Source organism: Mustela erminea, chromosome X (assembly GCF_009829155.1).
Source record: "Mustela erminea isolate mMusErm1 chromosome X, mMusErm1.Pri, whole genome shotgun sequence".
NCBI lineage: Eukaryota > Metazoa > Chordata > Mammalia > Carnivora > Mustelidae > Mustela > Mustela erminea.
In genome coordinates, this window is record NC_045635.1 from 11,025,200 (window position 1) to 11,051,352 (window position 26,153).

General features: G+C 40.4%; 1 protein-coding gene and 1 long non-coding RNA gene across 3 annotated transcripts in view; one reads left to right on the plus strand and one right to left on the minus strand.

Moving 5' to 3' along the window:
• MOSPD2 (motile sperm domain containing 2) overlaps positions 1-22,023 on the plus strand; it is a 60,933-nt gene extending 38,910 nt beyond the window's left edge. The window contains exons 8-15 of one of the 2 annotated variants that reach the window (XM_032330664.1): positions 3,271-3,395; positions 6,182-6,358; positions 7,313-7,425; positions 9,504-9,600; positions 10,461-10,557; positions 11,105-11,234; positions 18,885-18,987; positions 21,150-22,023. In XM_032330664.1, the coding sequence (XP_032186555.1) occupies positions 3,271-3,395; positions 6,182-6,358; positions 7,313-7,425; positions 9,504-9,600; positions 10,461-10,557; positions 11,105-11,234; positions 18,885-18,987; positions 21,150-21,191 (884 nt within the window). In that variant the 3' untranslated portion in view covers positions 21,192-22,023. Of the gene's footprint in view, positions 1-3,270; positions 3,396-6,181; positions 6,359-7,312; positions 7,426-9,503; positions 9,601-10,460; positions 10,558-11,104; positions 11,235-18,884; positions 18,988-19,539; positions 21,034-21,149 lie in introns of those variants that run through there. The other variant, XM_032330663.1, reaches the window with a different exon arrangement.
• On the minus strand, positions 11,553-15,576 carry LOC116582859. The gene is made up of 3 exons (XR_004282536.1): positions 15,433-15,576; positions 13,796-13,988; positions 11,553-13,498 (listed from the first exon to the last, which is right to left on the minus strand). It is a non-coding gene; the product is annotated as an uncharacterized LOC116582859 (long non-coding RNA).
• Positions 22,024-26,153: the final 4,130 nt, after the last annotated feature.

A 26,153-nucleotide genomic window follows, 5' to 3' on the forward strand; every position in this document is an offset into this window, starting at 1 on the left:
AACTAGTCGTGCTCTGGTCTGTTTGTGAAGTGAGACCTGTTGGTGCTGCCACAGGATCTGAGGCCTCACAAAACTCCTGGGTCAGGAGATGCAGTGTTGGCAAGGGTTTGGGCCAGTCTTCTCGGGGTGGGAGCCTGCAGACCTGGGGCTAAGGCAGCTGTGACTGGGAAGGGCCTTTCTTCTAGAGCGTATGGGTGTGGAAGAGCTTGGGTGTAAGCAAGTTAGGTAGCAGGTATCCCTGCTATGCTGGTTCCTGCAGGTGGCCCTGGGCTTATGCTGAGGGGTGGGCAAGTGAAATAGTATCAGCCAGTTTCTTTGTTACCTGAGGGGTCTCTCCATGAATGCTGCCTGTCTGGGACTTGCTCCCAAGGTGAGCAAATAACCTCCATACTGTGTGCCCCGGGCGTTCTTGAGATCTCTGTTTCTACACTGTGTATCAGTGGGCTGTTGGTCCTTCCTTCTCCCCAAGAGCAGCCCCAGTGTCCTCTGAGCTCTCCCAGAGCCAAGCACACTGACATTTAAAACTCTAGGCTTTGGGGCACCTGCACGGCACAGTCATTAAGCATCTGCCTTTGGCTCAGGTCATGATCCCAGGGTTCTGGGATTGAGCCCCAGATCAGGCTCTCTGCTCTGTGGGAAGCCTGCTTCTCCCTCACCCACTCCCCCTGCTTGTGCTCCCTCTCTTGCAGTGTCTTCCTCTGTCAAATAAATAAGTAAAATCTTAAAAAAAAATTAAACTCTAGGCTTTAAGTCCTACTGATTGCAAGAACTCGAGAAATTCAGACCCTCTCACTTTCCAAGCCAGTTGCTAGGGGGGTTTTGTTGTCCCCGCACGCGTCCCTGTGTGCTAGTCTGTCTCTTGCCCTTCTCCATGACCAAGGCTCCATCCCCACTGTGGCAGCCATAATCTGTTTCTTTCCCAAGCCAAGTCTCTGTATTGCCTACCTTCTTCAGTGTGGCTTCTTCTCTACCTTTACTTGTGGAGTTTGTTCTACCAGTCTTCAGAGAGGTTTCTGGGGCATTTTAGGATGATTTGATAGTTATCTAGTTGTATTTGTGGGACGAGGCAAGCCTTAGGGGTCTTCTACTCTGCCACTGGTCTTCCAAGATCTCTTGAGAAAGAATAGTCTCTTTAATGAGTGATACTGGAATAATTGAATATCCATATTCAAAAGAATGAAGTTAGATCTCTGCCTCCCTTCATATGCAAAAAGAAGCTCGATGTGGATCAGAGACCTGAACGTAAGGGTTAGAATTATAAAACTCAGAAGAAACCACAGGAGTAAGTATTTGTGGCCTCGGATTAGGCAGTGGTTTCTTGATATGACACCAAAAAAGCACAAGCAACAAAAGAACAGATAGACTGGACTTCATTAAATTTAAAATTTTGTACTCCAAAGGACAAAGGTGAAAATACAGCCCTCAGAATGGAATAAAATATTTACAAATCCTGCATCTGATAGGGGACTTACATCTAGAATATATAAGTAGCTTTTACAGCACAACAATAAAAAGACAAATGGCCCAATTAAAAGGGGCAAAAGATAGAATAGACATTTTTCCAAACCCGATATGCAAATGGACAATAAACACATAAAAAGATGCTCAACATCATTAGTTATTAGAGAACTACAAGTGAAAACCAAATGAGATATTACTTCATACCAACGAGGGTGACTGTAATCAAAAAGTCAGTAACAGGTGTTGAGGATATGGAGAAATTGGAATCCTTATACGTTACTGGTGAGAATGTAAAATGGTGCAGCCACTCTGGAAAGGAGTTTGGCAGTTCCTCAAAAATCCTCAAAAAGTTAGAATTACTTTATAATCCAGCAATTCCATTTGTAAGTATATTCCCAAGAGAATTGAACAGATATGTCTACATAAAAACTTGTACACAGATGTTCATAGCAGTATCAGCCATAACAGTAAAAAGTGGAAACTGCTGAAATGTTTCTCAGCTGATGAATGGATAAACAAACGTTGTAGATCCATAAAAGGGAAAATTATTCAGCCATAAAAAGGAATTAAATACCGATACATGCAACATCATCGATGACCCGTGAAAGCATGCTGGGTGAACAAAGCCCGTAAAAAGGCCCCACAAGTGGTATGATGGCATTTATGTGGAATATCCAAAATAGGCAAATCCAGAAAGTAGATTAGTGGTTGCCAGGGAATGGAGTAGGGAGGATAAGGAGAGTTTGCTGATAGGCAGGGACTTCCTTTTGGTGTTAGAAACATGTTCCAAAATTAGATCGTGGTGATGGTTATACAACCCTCTGAATATACTAAAAACCTTTGATGGGCATACTTTAAAAGGGTGAGTTTTATGATATGTAAATTATATCTCAACAAAGCTGTTATAAAAAATTTGATTTAGCACTTTGGTTAATTCAAGTAGCATAGCTTCCAACATGTCAACGCACAGACTTTTAAAATTGAAATTAATGAAAATGTAAATCTTATGTAAAATTTAAGCATAATTAGCCAAAGTAAAAATGCAGTTTTCTGAACCACTATATAATTTTTATCATACTGTTTTATTTCCTCGTTTTTTTCATTGATGCTTTTGCAAATTAATGCAGGATTCTTTTAATTTCTTTAAAATGTGTTCAGAATGTCAGAATGGAAACAAGGTTTAAAGAAATTAAGTATAAATTACAATAGCATGAAAGAACAAGATTGTTATTACTAAACAGCTGTGTTTGATAGTGGTGTATTCTTGTAGATTCCAGAAATAAGATCCTCACCGTTATATAAGCTACAGGGCTTGGGAGAAAGACTGAGAAGTTTAGGGTTAGGATGAAATCTGAGTTTAGCTCAAACCCATGAGGAGGGCTACTTCCTTCTCTTGTTGACTTCCCATTTGGGAAGGTTTTTCAGGTTGGGGGTTGATCAGGAGTATAAGGAAAAATTACTCTTTCCATTCTATTGTGCAGTTATTCCTCAAACCACAGTGCTATTTGATTCCATGTCTGGGAATCTTAGTAGTGGGGATCATTGACAGATTTGCACAGAGGCCAGAACCTTGATAAGTTTCTTGATGCACATCAAGGTAATTTCATCTTCCTGGATCTTCCTGGAGCACTTGAAACCCAAAACAGTCGCAATGTAAATGCCTACAGGGATTAGTGAATGTTAATTATCATACCACGGAAAGATACATATTAACAGAGTTTTGCGCAAACTAATTCCAGAAGACCTACATTAGCACATGCAGTAGATTGAGAAAGAGAATGAATTTAATGAAGTGACTTTTTTCTTTAGCTGCTTTCAAAATTGTGAAATCCTGGCTTGGTCCGGAAGCAGTGAGTTTGTTGAAGTTTACCAGTAAAAGTGACATCCAGGACTATGTCAGTGTGGAGTACCTGCCTCCCCACATGGGTGGGACTGTAAGTATCATCCTTGAAACGTGTTTCTAAAATAAGACTGCATCATGGCGCTTTAGGCTGCCATTGGCGCATTCTTTCCTTAAGGAAAAAGAAAAAGCAGTATCCTAACATCCAGAGAAAGATCATAGATACTCCAAAATAACACCAATATAGACATTTTTATATAAGTTTTCAAGTTGTTCAGTTTTCATTTTGAGTACGTTCTGTATTTACATGGTTCTAAACTGAAAAATATTTGGTATTCAGTACAAATATTCAGAAACAATATTCCGTAGAAAGGCTTTCTACTGCTATCCCAATCACTCTGTTTCTCTGCCCAGTTCCATGTCTTATATTTATTTCCATGAATCTATATCGCCCATGTAAGCAATGCAGGATATATGTAATACATATATCCTGCATTGGAGATATGCAATATATATATAATATATTATATATATATTATAATATATATTAATATATATAAACAAGTAGTGTATTTTTACACCATTGTGCATCCTCCTTTTTTCTTTACAGCATGTCTTAGAGATCATTCCAGATCAGTATGACAAACTGTTTTACTCTTCTTTATGGTGACATAGTATTCCTGTATCTAGAGATGAACCATAAATTATTTAATTGGTAACCATGAGTTACTGAATTTTTTTCATGTGCCTTTAGTTTGCTTCCATTTGTTTACTGTTGAACAGTCTTTTTAATTTAAACGATCTTATATAAATTTTTTTAAATGGTTTTGCTACTTACAAATAAGAGACCAGGAATAAGTAGGTCTGTGTTAAATTTTTAATATTACATAACAGTGAAACATACGGTGATAATGATTTTTCTTCTAAACTATGAAAGCCTGTGGATTTGGTGTGCTTTGGGTTAACTTGATTGATAATATTTCAATTGTTTGATTTTTACAATCTACTACATATACCGTCTTACCTGGTATAATTGTATTCAACCAGAATCAAGTGACTAGCAAGATAGAAAGTTTTGGTATGTCCTTTTGTCTTCTTTGATTAGAAAAAACTTGAACCAATATTTTTACTTTGAAATTTGCAACTTTCCTATTTTGAGGTTTTGTATTTTACATTTTAATAGCAGAACACAGTATGGTTCATTTCAGGTACTACCTTTAAATGAGCTAGTTGACTGATTTGTTTTTAATAATTTGCCCACAGAATTGTTGTACCTTAAAATTAATGGCATCTAGCAAAAAATATTTTTAGAGGTAGAAAATATCTCCCTTCTCTGTCATTAATGGTGTAGTTTTTTAGGACTAATTTTTCCCCAAAGTAATACATAGACAGCATTTTTTAAAAGCAAACAGTACCAAAAGACTGAAAATTACAACGGTGTAGTGAAAAGCATGTCTCCCTCCCCACCTTACTCCCCACTGCCACTCTCCAAAGGCAGTCATTCACTGCTTCCCAGGTTTTCTCTCCTGGAGATGCTCTGTCCATTTTGTTTTTTCATGTAAGTTGTTTTACTGGTTTCCCCACATCATTTGTCAGGTTATACCATACTGATTCTTAGGGGTCTCATTCTTTAAACCACTACAGACTATTCCATTACGCGGATGGAACATACTATATTTTAATCAGTTCTCTTTTAAGGGACTGGTAGTTGTTTGCTAACCTTGCCATTATTAATGGTGCTGCAGTGACTAGCCTTGTAAATAACCCTTGGTACATGGGTACAGCAGTGTAAGTAGAAGACGAACTCCTGGAGGTAAAATCATCAGGTCAATGGGTATTCGTACTTTAAATTTTGTTATCTGTGGCCAGTTTCCCCTCTAAAAAGATTGTGCTCACTTCCCAATAGTGTGTGGCAATGCTTGAACGACTTCCGTGCCAACATCACATACTCTCATTTTTGTAATCTTTCCCAGTCTTGAGTGCAAAATATTGTGGCTTTACATTTCTGTTATTGTAAGTGGTGTCGAGCATTTTTTCTGATTGAAAAGCGTAGTCTGTTCTTTTTCTGTGAACTCTATCATTTATTTTTTGTTCTGTTCTGACTCTTTTCTCCTTGATTTGTATGTATTAACAAAAGCTGTCTTGTTTCTGATACATGTGGTACATAATTTCCCCAGTTGTGGCTTTAAAGAAACAAACTTGGCTTTTTAGGGGGTTTTCTTGGCAGAGGGTTGTGGGTGGCTGGTTGATTGCTGGGTTTTACTTTTTGCAATTCAGAGATGTTTCATTTTAGCGTGCTTCATTTTTATCAAAGCCTGCTAGGTTTTGTGCTATGATTAGAAAAGTCTTCGTTACTTAGGTTTTGTGTTTTGTTTTCTGTTTTTTAAGCCTTTGTGCTGTTCTGGAGGTTTTTTTGTTTGTTTGTTTTTGTTTCTAAAGCTTACATGGGTTTTAAAAAATACACACTTTTGGAGTGCCTGGCTAGTTCCAGCGGATGAGTGTGCTACTCTTGATCTCTAGGTCATGGGCTTGAGCCCCATGTTGAGGGTAGAGATTACTAAAGATAAATAAATAAACCTTAAAAAAATACACACTTCCAAGATTCTAATCCATCTGAAAATCTTCTCTTGCGAAGAATGAGCTAAAGATCCAGCTCGATGCTTTCACAGATGGCTAGCCACTTGTCCACACCACTTAACTGCTCTTTCCCTTTGTGTTGGGAAATGCTTCCTTTTTTAAAAATTTCACTAATTAAGTCTGGTTTTCTTTTCTGGTGGGTTTTTTTTTTTTTTTGGCCAGGAGAATGGATTTTAATTTTACTTAGAGAATTCTTTCTCTGCCCACCTCTTAGCAGGCTGTTATAAAATTCCTTTCCCTTAGGATCCTTTCAAGTATAGCTATCCCCCGCTAGTGGATGACGACTTCCAGACACCATTGTGTGAAAACGGGCCTATTGCCAGTGAGGATGAAGCTTCAAGTAAAGAAGACCTAGAAAGTGATGGCAAAGAAACCTTGGAAACAGTTTCTAATGAAGAACAAACAACTCTTCTAAAAAAGGTAATTCTAACACCACCGTGGTTTCAAAACCTGCGGCCTGTCCACCACTCTGGAACTAGTTAGGTACATGATTGTGAGTAATTCATTTAACTTGCTGTCCCTCCTCATCTTTGTGAAAAAGAGGAAGGATGGTACTAGCTAACCAGCAGTGTCACTTTGGTGGTTCAAAAGGCTGCTTTCAGGGGCGCCTGGGTGGCTCAGTCATGAAGCGTCTGCCTTTAGTTTGGGTCATGATCCCAGCAGGAAGTCTGCTTCTCCCTCTCCCGCTTCCCCTGCTTGCGTTGCCTCTCTCACTGTCTCTCTCTCTGTCTCTGTCAAATACATAAAATCTTTTTTTAAAAAAAGGCTGATTTCTTGCATTTGTATAAAAATTGACAAAATGTACTTTGAAGGACCTGTTTTATTGAAAATATTTTTGATTTATCTTAGATAAAGTCAAAGTAATTCATTATTTTTTTTACTCTATTAGTCACCATCCAGTACTTAGTTTTTGATGTAGTGTTCCATGATTCATTGCTGGCGTCTAACACCCAGTGCTCATTGTGATAGGTGTCCTCCTCAGTACCCCTCGCTGGACTAGAAATCAGTTTAAAACCTTCTATTTCCTCTGTTTCGGTTTTGAAAGGGCACTTAGTTATCTTTTTCATTCGTCAGGGGCTTGGTAAGAGGGATAAATATGTTACAACTTAGAGCCAACTCAAAGACTGTAAAGGGAAAGACCATGTTATATTTTCTGTGGCGACTTATTTAACTATGCTTTCAAATACATGTTCATGGTCATGTTAATATATGGTAAATACATAATTCAGGTATACTAAACTTATGTTAAAGATTGTAATTTGGATTGAATCACCATAATGTTAACTTTTTGAGCTAATGAACTTCCTGGCTATCAGGATGAAACTAAATTTTTTAATCTTTTCGTTCTTCATTTTTTTTTTTTTTGGACTTTAGATTAACCTAACTGAACATACTTCCAAAGCAGAAGAAAATGAAAAGGTTGATTCCAAAATGAAAGCTTTCAAAAAACCATTGAGTGTGTTTAAAGGGCCTTTATTACACATCAGGTAATCATAGTTGATTTTATTAGCTATGCTTTTATAACCTGTCTTGATTATCTTGAAGGAATTGCAAAATTAAGAAAACTCCTGTACTGTTTTTCGAACTGTGGAAATACAAAATTAAAAGTTATCCAGAGACTCACCTTGGTTTCCAGTCATCGTAGATATTGTAGCTACCTTTTTGTTATTTATTCTATTAAATGTGTTTAAAGGGCCCTCATTTCACACCAGGTAATAAAAATGAATATTCATATATTAATGGTTAATCTGAATGACACATATTTTTTCTCATTTTACTGGTACTCTTTGGCTTGCATAGGTTCAAGGATGCCAGAAATGGCATTGAACTAACCCTTTATCAGTTTGATCTTCTAAAAGCTAAAGCTGAACTAGGAAAATAGGTGTTTTACCAAAGCCAGATTTCAGTACATCTCTATTTTTGTTTCTGGGTTACTCAATCTAAGATTCAGGGTTGTTTGTAATCAACCATTATGTAAAGATCTCTTTCTCACTACTGATTCTTTTCATTGGTAAATCTGTATGGCTTTGTGTTAATACTGCTATAACCAACTTTTCTTAGTGATGATCTAATGTATCATTTCCCATCCATTACTTGAAATCTCTGTGTTTTAAGTATGACTCTTACAAACAGTACAGCTAGACTTTTTAAAAACCTAAAATTCTAATTGCGAAATCTGGTTTGTTTACACATTTTTGATTACTGTTATATTTGGATTTATCTCTACCATCTATGTGTGTTTATGGGGAGTGACGAGGAGGGGGACAACGTATGCATATTCTGCTGGTCATGGTTTTTCTTTGCCAGTTTCCCCCCTGTGAAATTTGTTTTCCGTTTTTCCCTTTCCTGGTTGAGGAATTACACACTGTTTTTCCATTGGAAGCCTGTCAAAACCATAGGTCTCAGCTTACCAGTGTGAAGGGTTGGCTGGAAGAGCTGCCTAGGGAGAAAGCCAGAGTAGAGCCAGAGTAGGGCTGCAGGTCACAGCACTTCTCCTGCACCGGCACATGGACCGACCTCCACCAACATCTGTCTCCCCACTTTGTCTCAAGACTTTTGAGCTGGTTACTGAGAGCGGTTTTGAGATTCGTGACCTTCTTCTCTTTTCTGTGGTCTATTTCCGATTGGGTTCTAAAAGGAAGGAAGCCAGCATGCTAATTTGTCTTGTCCAGAGTTGGGCAAAGCCCTCCTCAGAAAACACATCTTTAAAAATGTGTGTCCTCCAGATGAATGGCTCTGATATATGTAGACATTCCTGATATAAAACAAATCTACTTAAATACACAGTTTGAAGTGAAGGCCAGTCTAAAGAATTCACCTTTTTATCTAAAACAAAAAAACAGTTCTGCCCATTGTTTGGAGGCACCTGATATATAGTTCGACTAATGTAATTAAACTACACAAACTTTGCTTCAGTCTTTTAGTTTTTCTTTTAGGTCGTGAGTACTACCAGGGCCAGTAATAGTAAAATTTGCATTTTGAGGTTCACTGATTTTACTGCTTAACCATTACTTCCCATCCCAAATTTTATTTTTGTGTTTTTCGTATTCCATAATACTTAGAAAAAGCTGTTTTTATTAAGTAATTACATAAGGAATTGTTCTGTGACTTAAATACATCTCTAATGATCTTCCGTTTTAAGTTACGCTTTTCTCTATTGGAGTAGAAAATTATGCCCCCATCTAATCTCTTTATAATTAAAGTTGCAGCAGCAGTTTCTTCTTTGTTTTGATTATCTGTAACCTTCGGAAGAGTTTAAATGCACCTTAAGATGGTGCTGATTATAGGCTAATTTAGAATATTCCTAATTCTCTCTCCTTTCCTTTTCCTAGTTTGCTTTTGATTCTTGGGGGAAACCATAGGACTTTTAAATAGCATGCAATCAATTAGTAAGATTAAAACACAAACTAGATCAGGTAGTTGCTTTGTAATCTTTTCTTTCTTGATGAAATCTCTTTATACCAATGAGCAGCAAATATTAACCAAATACTTTCCTTCCAGCTAATGATTAGATTGTCGTTTGTTCTGAATAATACAAATGTCTTGTATTTTTGTCACCACCTAGCCCAGCAGAAGAACTGTATTTTGGAAGTACAGAATCTGGAGAGAAGAAAACTTTAATAGTGTTGACAAATGTAACAAAAAACATCGTGGCTTTTAAGGTAAATATCAGAAGGATATAAATTCTATGTGGAAATCTGATCTGGGAAGTGATTTCAGACAGTTTAATTGAACAATTGAGAATTTTTTAATTTGCACAGTGTTTTAATGACATTTTTAGGCATGTTATACTGCCTTCTAGTTTTAACCACATGGCATAGCTTATCTACAGTTTTCCCCTGGATCTGTATCTCAATCTTTAATGAGCCGTAATAGGCTAATGTCCAAATTAATTCCAGGCCTTAATGTTTGTGGTAAATAAAAAGCCAAGGAAAATCACTCATTATATAGATAATTCATATTAACGGTGAAAAATAAAACTCTAAAATCAAAAGTGCATTTTCCCCCGAGTGTGATATAGTTTGGAATGTACTTTATACTAGATACTAACCCAATGATTGAGTTTACCACTGCCTCATAATGTAAGTGTTATTTCCTTAAATCTTTTTAATTTAACCACTAAGATGTTCTGGATGTTCTTTGAATATCTAATGTGTTTTAATGTATGAATGCTATTAAAACATGTCCTCATCCACAGGTTTTTTAAATTTTTAATTTGCATTAAAGTTAAGAAATCACCAGACACAAGATATTTCATAGATTTTTTTTTTTTAAATTTAAAAGGAAGGCTAAGTGAGACTAGATTGAGATACTGTTTTCCTGTTGATGGGGAAAGATACATTCTATGCCTAACCACCGTGGTTGTTTTGTAGACTTTTATTATTAACTGTTAACTTTTTCCATCTCATTTTTAAGCCATTTATCCCCAAGAAGCACTTTTCTTATGTTACTAGTTACTATAGGACTAGTATAATTGTAATTATAAATGCGTAATTGTAAATATAATTGTAATTACAAACAGGTGAGAACAACTGCTCCAGAAAAATACAGAGTCAAGCCGAGCAACAGCAGCTGTGACCCTGGTGCATCAGTTGATATAGTTGTGTCTCCCCACGGGGGTGAGTGGTGGCCTGATGGCCTCAGAGGGTGTGCGGGGGGGGGGGTACCTGGGCCAGGGGGATTAGTAGAGCCAGACTAGAATCTAGAAATCAGCTGTCAACAAGTCACCTCATTGCACTCTAGGCATCTATTTTCTCATGTGTAAAATGAGATGGGTCCATGGGTCTCGTTAAAATTTTTGTAAATATTTTATTTCTCTGACAGAGCAAGCATAAGCAGGGGGAGCAGCAGGTAGAGAGAGGGAGAAACAGGGAGCCCAGTGAGGACTGGATCCCAGAACCCTGAGATCGTGACCTGAGCCAATGGCAGATGCTTATCCAACTGACCCCCCCCGTGCCCCTAAAGTTGTTTATTGAAACTGATGCCAGTTTAAATTGAATTTTTTAGAAAGTCCCCCTTTCTAGAAAAATATTTTCTTTAAGGTACTTCCATACTATTTTTCCATTGTGTTCAAGAATATAATGCCTTAAACCCTGTGTCCAACCCTTTGTAAACGTTCTTGTTTATATAATAAGTTATATAGTAAGTTATCCTTTTGGAATGCAGGTTTAACAGTCTCTGCCCAAGACCGTTTTCTGATAATGGCTGCAGAAATGGAACAGTCATCCGGCACGGGCCCAGCAGAATTGACTCAGTTCTGGAAAGAAGTTCCCAGAAACAAAGTGATGGAGCATAGGTATGCTTTTCACTCACAGACTCTCAAATGTGATGGGAAGAATCAGAGAGAGAGAACTGCCTGCATGGACAAGGCAGGGGTCTCTTTCTTCTCACATTTGGCAGACATTTAGGCTTCTGGGGTGACCTCAAGCTCTACAGAGCTCTGGGGTGCCCAGGTGAAGGTGAGTGCAGTTTCTCCAGGAGCTCGCTAATAGACTTGCTTCCAGGCCAGTCCAAGAATCTGGATATGTCAGAATTACAAACATAGATCGCTCTGTCCCAGCAGTTCCTTTGTAGGCACACTTGTCTTGGGTACTAGAATGTGTGTGTTGCAGCATTGTTTGTACTAGTGAAAAATGGGAAAGAACGAACCTAATGACCCCCAGTAAAGTAACAGGAAAATGCACTTGAATCTGTAGCTATTCAAAAGAGTGTGGTAAATCCGTATGTCATGCGATGGAAAAATTCCTTCAATACATTAGGAGGAAAAGCCTGTGAGGTGGTTTTATTTTGGAGTATACCGTTCTGCCTCCCAGGGGGCCACTCTTCAGTGTTTGGGAATGCTGTTCATTATCACAGTTGGGCACTGGGGGACTGTGGCATCCAGCAGTTAGAGACCAGAGACGCTGCTAAACATCCCCCAAGACAAGGATCTGGCTCAAAATGTCAATAGAGCCTTGATAGAGGATTCTCGATGGTGGGTGGTTTTTGTAGGACCTGAAGGGTACGAGAGAGTAAGCCACATCAATAACGGAAAAAGTGCTTTCCATGTAGAAGGAACCACAACTGAAACAGGAATGTGCTTGGCCTGTGTAAGTTCCAGCAAGGAGGTAAATGTAGCTTGAATCTAGTAAGGGGGGCTGGGAGAGACAGTGTGGAGATGAGGTCAAAGAAGCAGTAGGTAACCAGAGTGAGGACGTCTGATTTTGAGAGGAAAATCTATCAGTCGGTGCTAAGCAGAGTCAGGAAGTGATTTGGCTTTTTCTTTTTTTAAGGGCTTATTCTGGGGGCCGTGTTGAAAACAGACTCTAGGCAGACACAGGTGAAAGTGTGATATTGAGTTAACACGCATAGCTCGTGCTGCCAGCCTGCGCCGTTCTAAGTGCTTTACTCTGATTTATTCACTCCGTCATTCAAATGACCCTAGGAGGTAGGTAGTTCTTTGTCCTCCTTGATAAATGAGAAGCTGGGAAACCTTGTAATGGTCGTGGCCGAGTGAAATTTTCAAAAGGAATTTTAAAAATACAGATGCAGCTGGCACACACAGGTGAAAGGATCCAGGGTAAGAAGAAAGCTGGAGAGGCAGGCAGGGCCCAGAGGAGGAGCTCGGTCGCCATGGTGAGACCCACGGGAGAGCGGCAGCCGGACCCGATTCACCTTTGTCAGGATCACTGCAGGCTTGTTCACAAACTGGAGGAGGACAGGCGTGGGCCTGGGAAGACCAGTTTCATTTCAGTTGCCCCAGCCTGGAGGTATAGTTGGTGGCCAGAGGAAGACGGTCAAGCAGGGACTCAGGAGGGAAACCAGTAGGTGAGCTGTGTCCTCCAAGTCTAGGAAAGCATGTTGGACAAAAAAGGAAGAGACCAGTGCTAGTAAGTACTGCCATCCTGCCAAGAAGGATGAGGTGTGAGCAGTGGCCATTGGTGACCTCACAGAGGTCATCACTGACAGCAGAGGGAGCATTTTCAGTTGGCAGGAGCTAGAGTCTCAAGAAATCAATGCGAGGAGACGATCCTGGAGGTTTGGCTTCTTGGCGGAAGGAAGAACGTGGTGTTGACAAAGGGTCTGTTTGGCGCAGGTCTGTCAATGACAGGTCCTGTCCCTTCAGCTTTCTCGGGAGTTTCACTCAAGCCAAGGTAGGGATCAGTTTTAGTCCAGAAAAAGGAAGGAACACAGATACACATTAAGGCTCGTGGTGGGCTTGACTTGTTTTTGGATGGAATAGTTAATCTACATGTCCATATCGTAACAGGGTCTACTTCTTACCAAGAGTTCTTTTTTCTCAAAGTCATGGCTATGAAAACAAATGGAAGGAATAAGTAAGTAACACTGGTATAAAAGACAGATATTACTTTGAAGTTCTTATCAGACCGTCCCTCAGAAGCGGGCTTGGTTTTTTTTTTTTTTTTAATCCATTCCTCCTGGTTTGGTTTTCTGTAAGTCAGGAGAGGGTCACTTATCTCACAGAGGGAGCCTCGGTGGTTTGGTACTGAAGGCCCAGATACAGCACCGACTCCCATCTAGAAAGGGTGGTTTCCTTCAAGTAGTAAAATGGGATGAAGTCTACGGAACACATTAAAAAAATGGCCCTGAGTTATGGAGCGGTATCTATAATTGCTTGTGTTATTATACATACATTAAGAAGCAGAAGAGGTAGGGAAGGGAAAATAATTTTGTCTCTTCCCACCTTAAATACCATCTCCAGCAAAAGACAAAAGAAAAGTGGCAGGGGACGGGGGAGCCAGTTAGGAGAGGTTATCAGGAAAAGCTCAGTAAGCAAGGGTAAGGTTATTACCTTACTGTCTTCCTGTCTTCTCGAAGACCCTGAGCCGGCCGAGGTAAGAGACCTACCTTACTCACCTGGTAAGGCTGTCCAAAATCCTATAAGCAAGGTTGCGGGTCCATTTTTCCTTTCCAAGGGGCTTTATTGGTTCCATAAAGTCAACCTTAGTTCCTTAAAGTTGGCTGGTCATACTTGGTTTTATGCGTATTATTTTCAAATATGACATTACAGTCAAAGCCTTGGTAATACAACCATGCTTCCAGTTGTGTTCTAATACAACAAGAACAGGTGCTTATGCAAAAACAAAACAAAACAAAACAACTCTGTTTCCATGAAAGAATACGAAGTTTCTGAATTCTGGAGGAAGTTTCAGTTCTGCTCATAAATGTATAGTTTACGAAATTGCGGTCAATCATAGATAGCTTAGGAGAAAAGAAAAAACATAGATAGCTTAAATCTGGAAAAAAACCAAACATTAAAGAACCATCAGTAAAAAAAAAAGTACAGTCATCAGTTCATTCAACTGCATGTTATTCATTCCTGGTCTGTTTGAATCCTCCTTTTTTATTAGTTCTGGAAGTTCTTGCCCAGTTCAGTTTTATGATCTGAAAGTTATTAGAAACCTGTTCTCTGGAGTACTTGTCAGAGTCCTTTCCATGAATCTCTGAACATGAAGCACATTCGCAAAAGGATCGGAGTCAAACCATAGCTTCTCTAAGTGACAAAAAGGCTTAAAAATGGCCATTGTTACAGCTCTGATGAGAGTTCATTGTAATGCTTCTGACAAGGAAATTTGTTTATTTCTGTGACATACAGCAGTGTAGATACTAACTGGAGTTACAAACCATAACGTTATTCCAGGATATATCCGATTTCTAGGAATTTTATACAATTTCTGGAACACTTACGATAATAATATATCTATACAAATATAATCTGAAGAAGGTATGTAGTATCACTTATCTGACAGTGCTACCCATGTAATTTAACACAGCAAATAAGTCTAATGAGTTTTATATCTCTTCTTATAAGAAGAGAGAACAAATCTTTGTACGTGTTCCAGTGGCCTTTGGAAAAATTTCAGAGATAGATCAAGGTCAGAAAAGTCTTCATTTAGAATTTGAGCTGGGGGTTGTCAAAAACATCAGAAGGTTTTAGACAATTGACTAAATGGGATCATCATCATGAAATAATACTTAATTGTCCATTTAACCATAGTGACGATAAAATATCAAAGGCAAATACAGAAAGTTGCAGAGTTGTGAGTAAAACATGGGGAAATCGTCTTCTAAAGATTCAAAGAGCTGAGCTATTGATGAAGATAACGTTGAGCACAGGAAATTATTCTCGTAAAACGCCCCATCTTTGCTTTCTAGGCAGATTACTTAAAAGCTACCAAGAAAAGCCTTTTGCAATCTCTTATCAGTAGCTGACTGATAGTCGAAGAAAAGGTTGTCCTTTTAGCAGATGAAATTAATTTTTAGTTTTACATAAGTACACTACTGATACGGAAGCTTATTTGTATAACCTTTATAACAAATTCATTCCGTTTTAGCCAGCTCAACTACACAAAGTAAAATTTTCTTTCTTTCCAACTGCCTATATGCATTTAGTTTGTCCTTTATTATCTTCCCTATTCTGAAATAACCAGCTTTGATGTAGGATAAAATTACTTTCATTCCACTTAACGAAAATACATGTCCGTATTTCATACCTTTCCTCGGCCAAAAACACATTCTATTTTCGCCGCACATGGAGTTAGTTGTTTCTATTATTTCTAGTAATTACATACATGAATTAGAATTCTTAACCCTTAGAACCCATCGTTTCTAGTTACAACTAAGTGGTAAGCAATTGTGATCTGTTAACACCAGCATTCTGTAGATTGGTAAATCTATGAATATGTAATTTCTAGAAGCATATCCTTCCCCATAGTACCGTTTTTCAGTGTGGCACAAGATATGTTTACTAACTGACTCAGTATTTGTAGTTCCTCTGTAGTAAGAAGCCAAAAGTAGATAAACCAATGTTCAGTAATTAATGTTTCAGTATTTCATCTTACTTGGAAACGATCTAGTCAGTCCATGAATTTCCCGTTTAACTTAGCAAAACTGAAGTTTCGAGTTACCAAGCAGATTGGAGAACCTGTTTTTAAGTAGACTTCACCTAAAAACTTTTACCAGCTTATGTCTAAATCACTTGCTTCCAACAATTATGCTTGAATACTCACGCTAGCTTCGTGAAACATTGTTCAGCCAGCATCCCAGGCTGTTTTTCATGCTGGCAAGTTACGTAACTGACATAACATGAACCTTTTAGAGCAGGTAAACGCCAGAAGAAAAAAAGTTGCCTGTCTACATTACATCTAATACTGATAACTTTGAAGACATGCCTATTTTAATTAAACCAAGAAACTTAGCTTTTATTTTACCTAGGATTAATCTATATCACATGAACTTGAAAGACACTTAGGTTAGTTTCTATATTTCTAAGAGGTTTAGGAATACTTAATTTGATAAATGCTTATTTTCCTTTAAGCCAGTCAAAGAGCACTTTTACAAATTCGTTTTTGCAATACCATCCCGCGTTGGAAAAATATTACACGACTATAACATACATATGTAGACACACACAAACATGCAGACAGAGACCTTTTAGCTATAGCTCTAAAATTTTAGCCATTAATCAGGCACAATAACATAAAACCCACTAATTTATATAAAAGAACATTTAGGTTTAGATTGTGTTTCTGGCAGTTGGAATCCGTTTACTCGCTCAGGTGACTAAAAGCTTTTTTTGTTTTTTCATTTGCCAAAATACCAAATTAACTCCCTTTTCTCCTTCCAGTGAAAATCCCTTCCCTAACATCTGTATTTAAGAGAGGTAGCAGTCAGGTCCTAGGGAAGATAGGGTAGAAAATCTGTCCCTCAAAGGCACAGAGTAAGTGCCCAGGATTTTTTTTTTCTAGGAATTCCGGGGATATCTATTTGCCTATCATCAGATGTCTAAAGTAATTTGTTTGTGTTCCTTCTTTTTCTTAAGCACAGGACAGTTCTGTTTCCAACATCCTGAGCTTTTACAGTACCTACAGGTATTTTGAGAGGACTGGGGGAGGTTGCAGCATTGGTAAGGTTAGATGGACTTTGAATGGCTTCAGTGTTGCATTTAAAAAGGTTTTTTTCCCCCCCTTAAAGGCCTTTGTGGAATACTTGATATAAACTTTTTAAAAGTATTCCACAAAGGCCTTTAAGAGGGGAGGGAACCTGTCCTATTGCTTCTAACAGCTCCCAAACATGGGCCTTCAGCCAGTCTATTTCCTGAACATTTGTAGGAGGGCCTAGGAGAAATTCTGCTCATGTTGTCAGTGAGGACAGTCTTCCACAGGGGAGCTAATTGGCTTGTCTGACAACTACAGTACAATCATGGGTGGGAAGAACAACCCTTCGCGGCCAGTCGCGGTCCCTCTGAGTGGTGAGTGAGGGGCCACTCATCCGTGTACCTCTTCTCTATGTTTGGTACCGATCTTCTGAACATGGAGGTGAAAAGAACTTCATGATGTCCTCTAAGGGAGGCCCTCAGGCTAGTGGCCAGACGCCTTCATATTCTCCTTTCAACTTAGTCTTTCCAGAGATAGCACTAAGACCGCTGTTGAGGGTGAGGGCTCTCTCAGAGTGTTTTGAGAAGCTCTTCGAACTCAAAAGATCCATCATGTGGCATTGACAAGTAGGCTCTTCTATTAATCTCTCTCGTGACTCAAGCCAATAGGCCATTCTGTGGTTTAACCACAGACACAAGAGGCATCTCCAGAGATGGTGCCAAAGCTGCCAAAGATGCCGACGTCACAGGACCCCCGGAGTTAGCATAAGAAAGCAAAGACCTCCCTTGCCCCAAGTGGTAAGAATGGTCCAGTGAAGATGCTAATCTCCAGTTTTCCACAAGAATGTGAGAGGCCTGAGACCCTCTTATCTGCACCATCAGGGAAGGACTTACTGGATTGGACTTTTCCAGACCTAGTGACCACAAAAGCTGAGAGGACAAAGGCCCCTCACGGACTGGGGCCCCTAAGGACAAACTGCCCTGAGAGCTGGCACAGCCGGACGGAGAGGATGCTGCCTGTCCCTTAGTGCCTCAGATCCCCGGCCTGTTCTGCTCGCGGCCACACACCTGTGTACATATGCACCCTCCAGCTGACAGAGACCAAAAAGAATATTCTCGCTGTTCCCAAAGCCAAGCTCTCAAGACCCAGAGCAAGACGAAAGGAAGACCTCATTTGACCTATTTTCTTCTGCTCATCTAAATTTGGAAAGGAAGGGACAAGGTCAAATTTTGACCCTTCTCTCTCGACCTGGCACCAGAGAGTAGATCCAGGAAAGCGGGCTTAGGTAAGAATTCTTACCTTCGCCGGCCTCTGCCAGTTTTCCAGGCTCCCATCTGTAGGCTCCCAGGCGAGTACGGTGTCCCAGCAGCTCCCAGCATAGGCTGCCAAAATAGAGGAGAGGAAAAAGAGTGTTTCGTCTCCCGTGCTCGGTTCTTGGCTGAGGCCCCCACCCCCTGTAACAAAAGATTAATAGAAAAGCAGAAGTTTAATACCAGGTGTACCTCCTGTATATATGGGAGAGACCTAGGAATACAGGAAAAATCCCCAAAGTGGCCCAAGACACCACGTTAACTACCATCTGCAGCTCAAGACAAGGGGTTGGGGCTAAGGGAGTGCGTTACGGGGCGCCGTCAGGAAGACCACGGTCAGCAAGGGTAAGGTGCTTGGCATGTTAATTGGTCCCTTCTCCATGAAGAGTTCTTAGAGATCTCAGTCATCCCCTCGTCCTGGCATGGAGAGGAAGACACCTTACAGGGGGACATTTCCTTCCCTTATTGAGGTCAAGGACCCTGACAAAAGGTTTTCAAAACGTTCTCCGGCCTGCTGTTTCTTAAACAATAAGCAGCCCCAGATAATCCTTAAGTCAGGGAAGCGTATTTGGGGGCGGCTAGTCAGGCTCCCCTTCTGAGGTAGGTCCGCTAGACGTGTATCTGGGGCAGAAGCAGGAGTACTTTCATCTCGGTTCCATCAACTTCTGTGTTTGACTTTTCTCACATTATAGTTTACTTTAATAAAAAAAATTTTCATTAAAAATTTTAATAAGTTCTGTGTCCTTTGGATTTTCATAGGTTAAGATGCCATATTGTCGAGAGCAGTAAACCAACCACTCTGACATTGAAAGACAGTGCCCTTGCCATGTCCGATAAAACCAGTGAAGATCTTTATCTACAGGTAAGTGTTCTTTCTCCCTAACTACAACAGAGTTGGTAATGCTAACCAGTGTTAGAAATCCACTTTTTCCCCACCGATATAAGGAAGATCTTTGGCATAGACATTACAGGAAGCCAAATCCGAAATCGTAAGTGGTGAGTTCCTTTTGGAGATGCATTAACTTTTGAAAAGCACTGGCCATTTTAATTTGGACAAGGTGTATGGTGCCTTGGGGGGCGCCAAAGAATCGGAGCTCACAAGAGGGGTACCATTTCAACTTGAAAAAGATGGAGGGGCTCTTTTTCTGCGTAGCTGGTTTCAGAGCCTCCAGAAAAGGACTTGCTTTGCTCCTTCTCCACTGGAAAAGCCGACCTTTCCCAAACAAGAGTAAGCAGGCACACAGCTGTTCACCAAACAAATGTAACCCCTCGTTGCGTTTCCAGCTCCCAGCTGCTTAGAACAGATGGACCCCATCCTGTAAATGTTTGGATTTCTAATATTCCTGTTTGTCATGCCCATGATTCATGTGCTGTTTTACTGATACCAATCTCTCATCCTTTTTTCCCTCCGTAGCTCAATCGTTTACTAGAAAGCAATAGGAAGCTTGAAGACCAAGTTCAGCGTTGTATCTGGTTCCAGCAGCTGCTGCTTTCCTTAACAATGCTCTTGCTTGCTTTCGTCATCTCTTTCTTCTATTTGTTGTACAGTTAAAGAAGTGGCACTCAAGTAGGAAACATGGCTCTCTCGATCATTAGCTGGAAAAAGACCCAGAACTTCATGCTACTGAAAGTGTCGCACATCTGTGCTTCCTGAAAGGAAATGTGCAACACTTAGAGGGGGACAAATACGTATCTTCAAAATAAAGTCTGTTCGAATAAGGAAACACTGGAGACATTTGTTAGGAGAGACTACAGCTAGAGGCAGCCCAGTCAAGGCACAGCCGTGTGTAAATTAATACATTAGATATAATTTATTTTTTCCCTTTGATTTGAAGACTTCTAAAGTTTTGTTATATATATACATTAGCTGAACTCAAAAGTGTACGTACAAGCTTTGTCGCAGCCAATAAATGTCATCTGCTTTTTTTTAAATGACAAAATCATTATAGCTGAGCCGACTTACTAGCTTTTCTATACTATGTATATAGAACATGTATATTGAAAAAAACCATACTTATACAGAGTAATTTCTGTAAACATGACTTTGTAATTTTGAGAATTACTTCCAGATGCTAGTCAATATTCTTCGGGTATGTAAAACTATTTAATGCCAAACCACCTGTAGCCTTTGTTTCTTATCTGTCTTCCTTAACTTAAAGTCTGCCTTTTATTAATCTCGGACTTTTTAATGAACACTCACGTTTAGGTAGAATTTGGGAAACTAAGTCGGGTTGGGTTTTCCTTGCATTCTGTCGGCGGCATGGAGAAGAAAAGTCCTTTCGGTCACACTTCCCAGTCTTTTTTACTCGGTGTCACATTGCTTACGGTGGCTGGACACTGACCCGTTTGCTTCAGTTGTTAGAAAGGCCTACTCCCAACCCTGAACCACCTACACCCTCTTTTCTAAGCAAGTTAAAATTTCTTTGAAAAGTTAGTTTTTGAGAGGCAAACCAAGTTCATTTACATTTCAGTTCCTTGGTAGAATCAGCCACAAGAAGGAAACTTGACAAAGACTAGAGGACCTAGAAGCGTTGAGGGGGAAAAAATTGAAACTCAAGTGTCAAGTGTCCATTTCTGAGTGAAAAGTAGAATCCTGGTCCACTTGGATCACCTCCAGAGTGGGGCTGATGGGCTTGCTGGCTCCTCTGCCCTTGTCACGGTAATCCCAGGGGTAATCCCTGAGAGGGTACAGCTCGCAGGACTGCAGAGGTGGAGGAAATTAGTTGGTTTTCTCATTCATGCAGCCAGTTTCAGTCCGTGTTGGTTCACTTGTAAAATCTACTTGCTATGAAAGAAAAAAAGAGTCTGCCTGTTAAATAAATGTTGAGTTTTGATGGAGCCATGCTTGGAGAATGTTCTCTTCTAAAGTGTGGTGTGGGCAGCTTTCATCTGGAGAAGCGGAGGATTCCAGAGCTGAGTTGTAAAGCATGATACGATAGAGTCCCCTCAAAAATGGCCTAGAAATAAAACCTTAAAAGGACACTGGTCTGATGCTTTGTCTTAATTTGGGTTTTTCTGTTGCAGTTTGCCAACTCCAGACGTGAAAGTGACTTCAGTACACCCTAAGTACTGGCCATAGTATCTCTGTGTGTGTGTGCACAGTGGTGTCCCCTTCTGTGTCACATCCCCGGCCTGCCTAGCTTCTAACCCCAAAGTATCTGTGTATGTTTTCTGTTCCTCAGCAAAGACATGAGGAACTCCCTGGTCAGAATTGGAAGCGTGCTGTCCTAACAGTGTCCCTTTAATGTTTCCAGTGAAAATGACATTAACTCACTAAGTTGTTCTTACCCGATGTCTGGCAGGTTCAATTGAAGAACCTATCTTGTCAATGTTTGTGTGTCTATTCAGTGTGATTATGCAAGATGACTGAAAACTAACCATAAAATCAAAGGCTTCTAAACTTTTGGTCTTGTCTTAACTAATCACATATTTACATTCGATTTTCTTCTGTCTCTTATTTCATCACACTTTGTACGATTATTACTCTAAGGACTCTGATGATAATTTTATCTTTTTATCTTGTCATTGGCTATTCATGAGCAAATTACCAAGGATCAACACCGAGATTTAGATTGTTTTCACTTGAGAATGGAAATTAATAGACTTTCCACGAAAACATTAATAAACTATCATTAGCTTGATCTGAAAGTAGCCTAAAAATGCAGTTGCGGTTAAACCTAGCCTCAAATTTCATAATAATACCATAACTGTTTTTATATCTTGCCACTAATTTTGACTGGATTTAATAGCACTTTATTGTACAATTGCAAAAAAAAAAATATATTCCTAGAATTGTTGCCAGTGTAATTTCTCTAATATTCTGGTGCTTTTCATATATTTTCAGTATTTTTATTACTATATTGGTATTTTCTTTGTATAATTGATCAAAAGAACATGTTTTCTATTTTAATATGTTTTAGAAAAATAATTACATTTATGAAATAAATATCATCAGGAAAAACCTCTGGTCTCTAATTGATAAAGCATCTTAAAATCAATGTTCAGGCACACTCTGACCTTTCAAATATCACATTAATTTCTTTTGGACCTGCTTTGCATTTTTATAAGGACAGTGCTGTGAGCTTCCAGAATTACAGTTGTGTTATCGGGTGAACCTGTCCTTCGTGTGTCCCATTTCTCCTCAACCCGGGTCAGGGTCAGGCTACTCTTCAGTAGAGCTCTCTGTAACACTGGACTCAATGTCAGGACCACAAGCTCTGTCATGGAACCTTCTCTAGGCTGCCCCACATGAGCCAGAACCACCCAACGTCCTCTCAGTCCTAGTACACCTTCCTGCCTGACAGGAACCAGCAGGAAGCAGGCTGTGGAGAGACAGCCCTACCTGGCTCCTGGGTCTCGTGGGTGTGGTTAGGGGGGCCCTGAGGATTATTGGTGGGGTCCCCTCCCCCCTGGAAGATAACCCCCACGTGGCCGCTACCACTCCATAAAAAAATAGAATGAATAGGACAGACCCATCTTCTAAACTGAAAAGGAAGTGAAAACACAAAATGATGAGAGAAATTCAGAACAGAACTACAACAAAGACAAAATGGTGACCTACAAGAAGGAGCACATCTACCTAGGACTGTGAGGACATGCCCTGCTTTCCTAAAAGATACAATTTTCTAGGAAACAAAAGCTCCCACGAGGAAAGTTTCCAGCTAAGGAAGGGCTGGTTCCTTTACAACCATCGTCTGCTTTGTTCCCTAAGTTTTCACCAACAAGTCAAAGTCCTTGATGTCTGAACAAAATCAGCCCCCAGAAGCACGGGGCTCCCTTTCTCTCCCCACCCGGGGAAGACAGAATGGAAGGTGTCCCATCTGTTCCACTGGAGGCCAAGGTGGTTAGGAGCGAGGGCTCTGCAGTCAGGCTAGCTGGGTGCAGCTGCCCTCTGTGCCACCTGCTGCCTCACAGCAATGGGGACTGGCTTCCTTGGGCCTCAGTTTCCTCGTCTCTGAGGCTGATAAGCGTAGTGCCGCTCTGCAGGACGAGTGTGACAAGGAGGGAAAAGAATGCACTTAAAGCAGCCCTGGAAAGGCTGGCCTTGCTTTTGCTGCTCTTGCCCCTACCACCTTCCATCCCATCTTCCTAGAACCTTCCACACTTGGGTTGATCTTACTGAATATCCCACCTCATTCAAAGCCAATCATCAGTTCTCCAAATGTCCCTCCTCTGTACTCCTACCCTTGCCTTCTTGCTACCCCACTCTTAATTCTAGGGCCCAGGTCAAGGGGCACGCTTTAGAAGGGTAATGATGACTGGCGGCTTTGAATCCTCTGAAGGAGTATCCCTTCCAAAAAATACTTCAGTCAGATGTTTCCTTCCACCACTGCACCCACACCCCTTCAAAACAACACACACACACACACACACACACACACACACACACACACACACACGGAACTGATCTTGCAATAGTCCATCCCTGTTTCCCTTGAATTTGTAACAATTCAATAAAAATATTACTTAGACTCTTCCACATCTTTGTAATTTTGTCCTTCCACGAATAAAATTACCTCCCTGTATTGTCTAAAAATTCTCTTCCTGTCCGTACCCACTGGTGTCCCCTGCCATGCAAAAAAAAAAAAAAAAAAAAAAAAGATGATCTACACATGTCAAAGTATTTGAGACAAAAGGCAAGAATATTGAGGAACATCTCCTTGATCCAGAGGGGCAAAATAGGTGCACATTTCCAAGTCTTTCTAAAGGGAGAATTTGAGTGGTTCTTGAAACTCTAGCAGCTGGTCCACACTCCTTGTCCTCAGCAGTCTGGGAATACAAAATAAGGTCTTCTGTTTTACACAGAAGGAAACCCAGGGCCAGAGAAATAGTTCTCTGGCCCAAGGTCATGTGGCTAGTTGCCTTCAAAGCCAAGAGCCTGAACTAGTCCCCCAGGTCTAATGCCTATCTGTTGTACAACCACCCAGAGCCTGTCCGAGTAATAGCTTAAAATGTTCAGAGAATAGATCTGAGAACTTTACCAAACAGCAGGAGGGGAAAGGAGAACATAAACTACTTAAAGAGAAGCAGAGATGACAAGACACAATTGCCGTTCAAGACCCTTGGCTGGAAAAGTAAGTTTCTTGGTTCTAAGCTACGGACCATACCTTGAAAAAGGTTCGAAACCTACAGGTCAATGTACTATTTACCTGGATGGAGGGTTCTGGCTTGTACCGTCAGCCTTGTCAGAGGTTTATCTAGCATTCCAGAGAAGGGCCTCTCCTACCCGTGTGGCTCACAGTTGTCTCAGCCAGTCTAGTGACCTCAAGGAGTCTTGTGTTCAATTAAATCAGAGCATTTAAGTTTTCTGTTTCCATGTAACAAATGACCACAAATCTACCATCTGAAAACCAACACAAATTATCTCATGGTTTGCGTGTGTCAAGCCTGGCACAGCAGGGCTGTGTTGTTCTTGGCTCAAGGTCTTACAACACTACAACGATGCTGTCACCCAACTGCATCCTCCCTGGAGGCTCAACTGGATCAAGATCTACTTCCAGGTGCCTTCAGGTTGTTGGCAGAATCCCTTTTCCCGGGGCTATACTAGGGTCCTCAAGTTTTTGCTGGCTATCAGCCATGGACTGCTCCCAACTCCCAGAGTCACTCCCACGTCTTTGCTTAATAGTAAGTTCACAACATGGATGTTCTCACTTCAAATCTCTTCTTTCAGGGAGGGCCCAGCCCAGTTAAGGGCTCACCTGATTAGTTTAGGCCCACCAAGGACAATCTCCCTCCTGATGAGCTCAGAGGTAACTAATGAAGAATCTTAATGACATCTGCAAGATCCCTTCTGCTCTATAAGATAACTTGGATTCTGAGAGTGCTATCCCATCATACACTAGCTCTGCCCCCGACTCAAGGGGGGAAGGTTACACAGGGTGTGTTGGGTAGGATCTGCAAGCACATCCAATCTGCCCCCGCATTTTGCAGATCAGGAGACAGAGGCTCAGAAAGCTAAACCAACCCTACCCAGCCTGACTGACTGCTCTGAATTCAGATTCCTGCACATGAAAAAAAAAAATAGCCTCGACTTGTGTTAGGCACCAAATGACAGGCATGGGGACAGGAGGCCTCTATCCCAGTTGGCTTTCTCCGATCTCACAGCTTCAGTGCACACACCTATTAAGGAAAAGTATGTAACCAGTATTTTCTACATTTGTTCATTATACACCCCAGATACACTCTTACAATGGATTAACATGCTAGGCCAAAGGGGACTTCCGGTAATTGTGTGCTTCTGTAAACAAAGCTCTAGTGAAAAATGGTTTTTCAACTTTCCCTTTCGGAATATCCCACTCACTTCAATTAGTTTAATTACATTAGTTTTCTTGGACATAAATATGCTCTGTGAAGGTAGCTACAAGAGAAGGTCTAAAACTAAGAAAGGGGGAAAATTCTTTTCTTACAAAAACTTAACATCATGACTCCCAGCATTTGTACTGTCCAACTGACTTTGGATCAAATTTCAGCACACTGAATTCTACTATTCCAGAAAGTTCCCTGCAAATTTCCAGGTCACACTAGAGGTGTGTGTGTGTTGAAAAATCTCACTAGTTTTTAGAAGTCCTCCAGAACAATCCTGCATTGACTCACTATTGCCTCAAAATTCAGAGTTGCTCTCCCCTTCTTTCTATGTAGGACTTCTTGTTTCTGACTGCAAGAATCCACCAAACTCGTCATATTACGCCTGTCCCCTGTTGCTGGAACTGGAACAATGACAAAGAAGGGAATCATTTGTCTTTCCCACTCCAATAATCCTCTACTTTTTCGGCACCAGGTCCTTGCTCTAATATTAGCATACAGACTCATTCAGTACGATTACTATCTGTAGTTCAATTTGCCCTGAATTGCTTTTGCCTGCTGATAGGCAAATGTGCTTGAACAACTTGAGTCAAATACCAAATCACTCTTCTCTGTCATAAACTAAATGTCAAAAACGTGTTTGGGGCACTTTTCCAATATTCTGGCTCTATGACTCAAGCTGCTTCCTTTTAAGGGAGTGAAGAGGGATGAGGTTATTATTGGGAA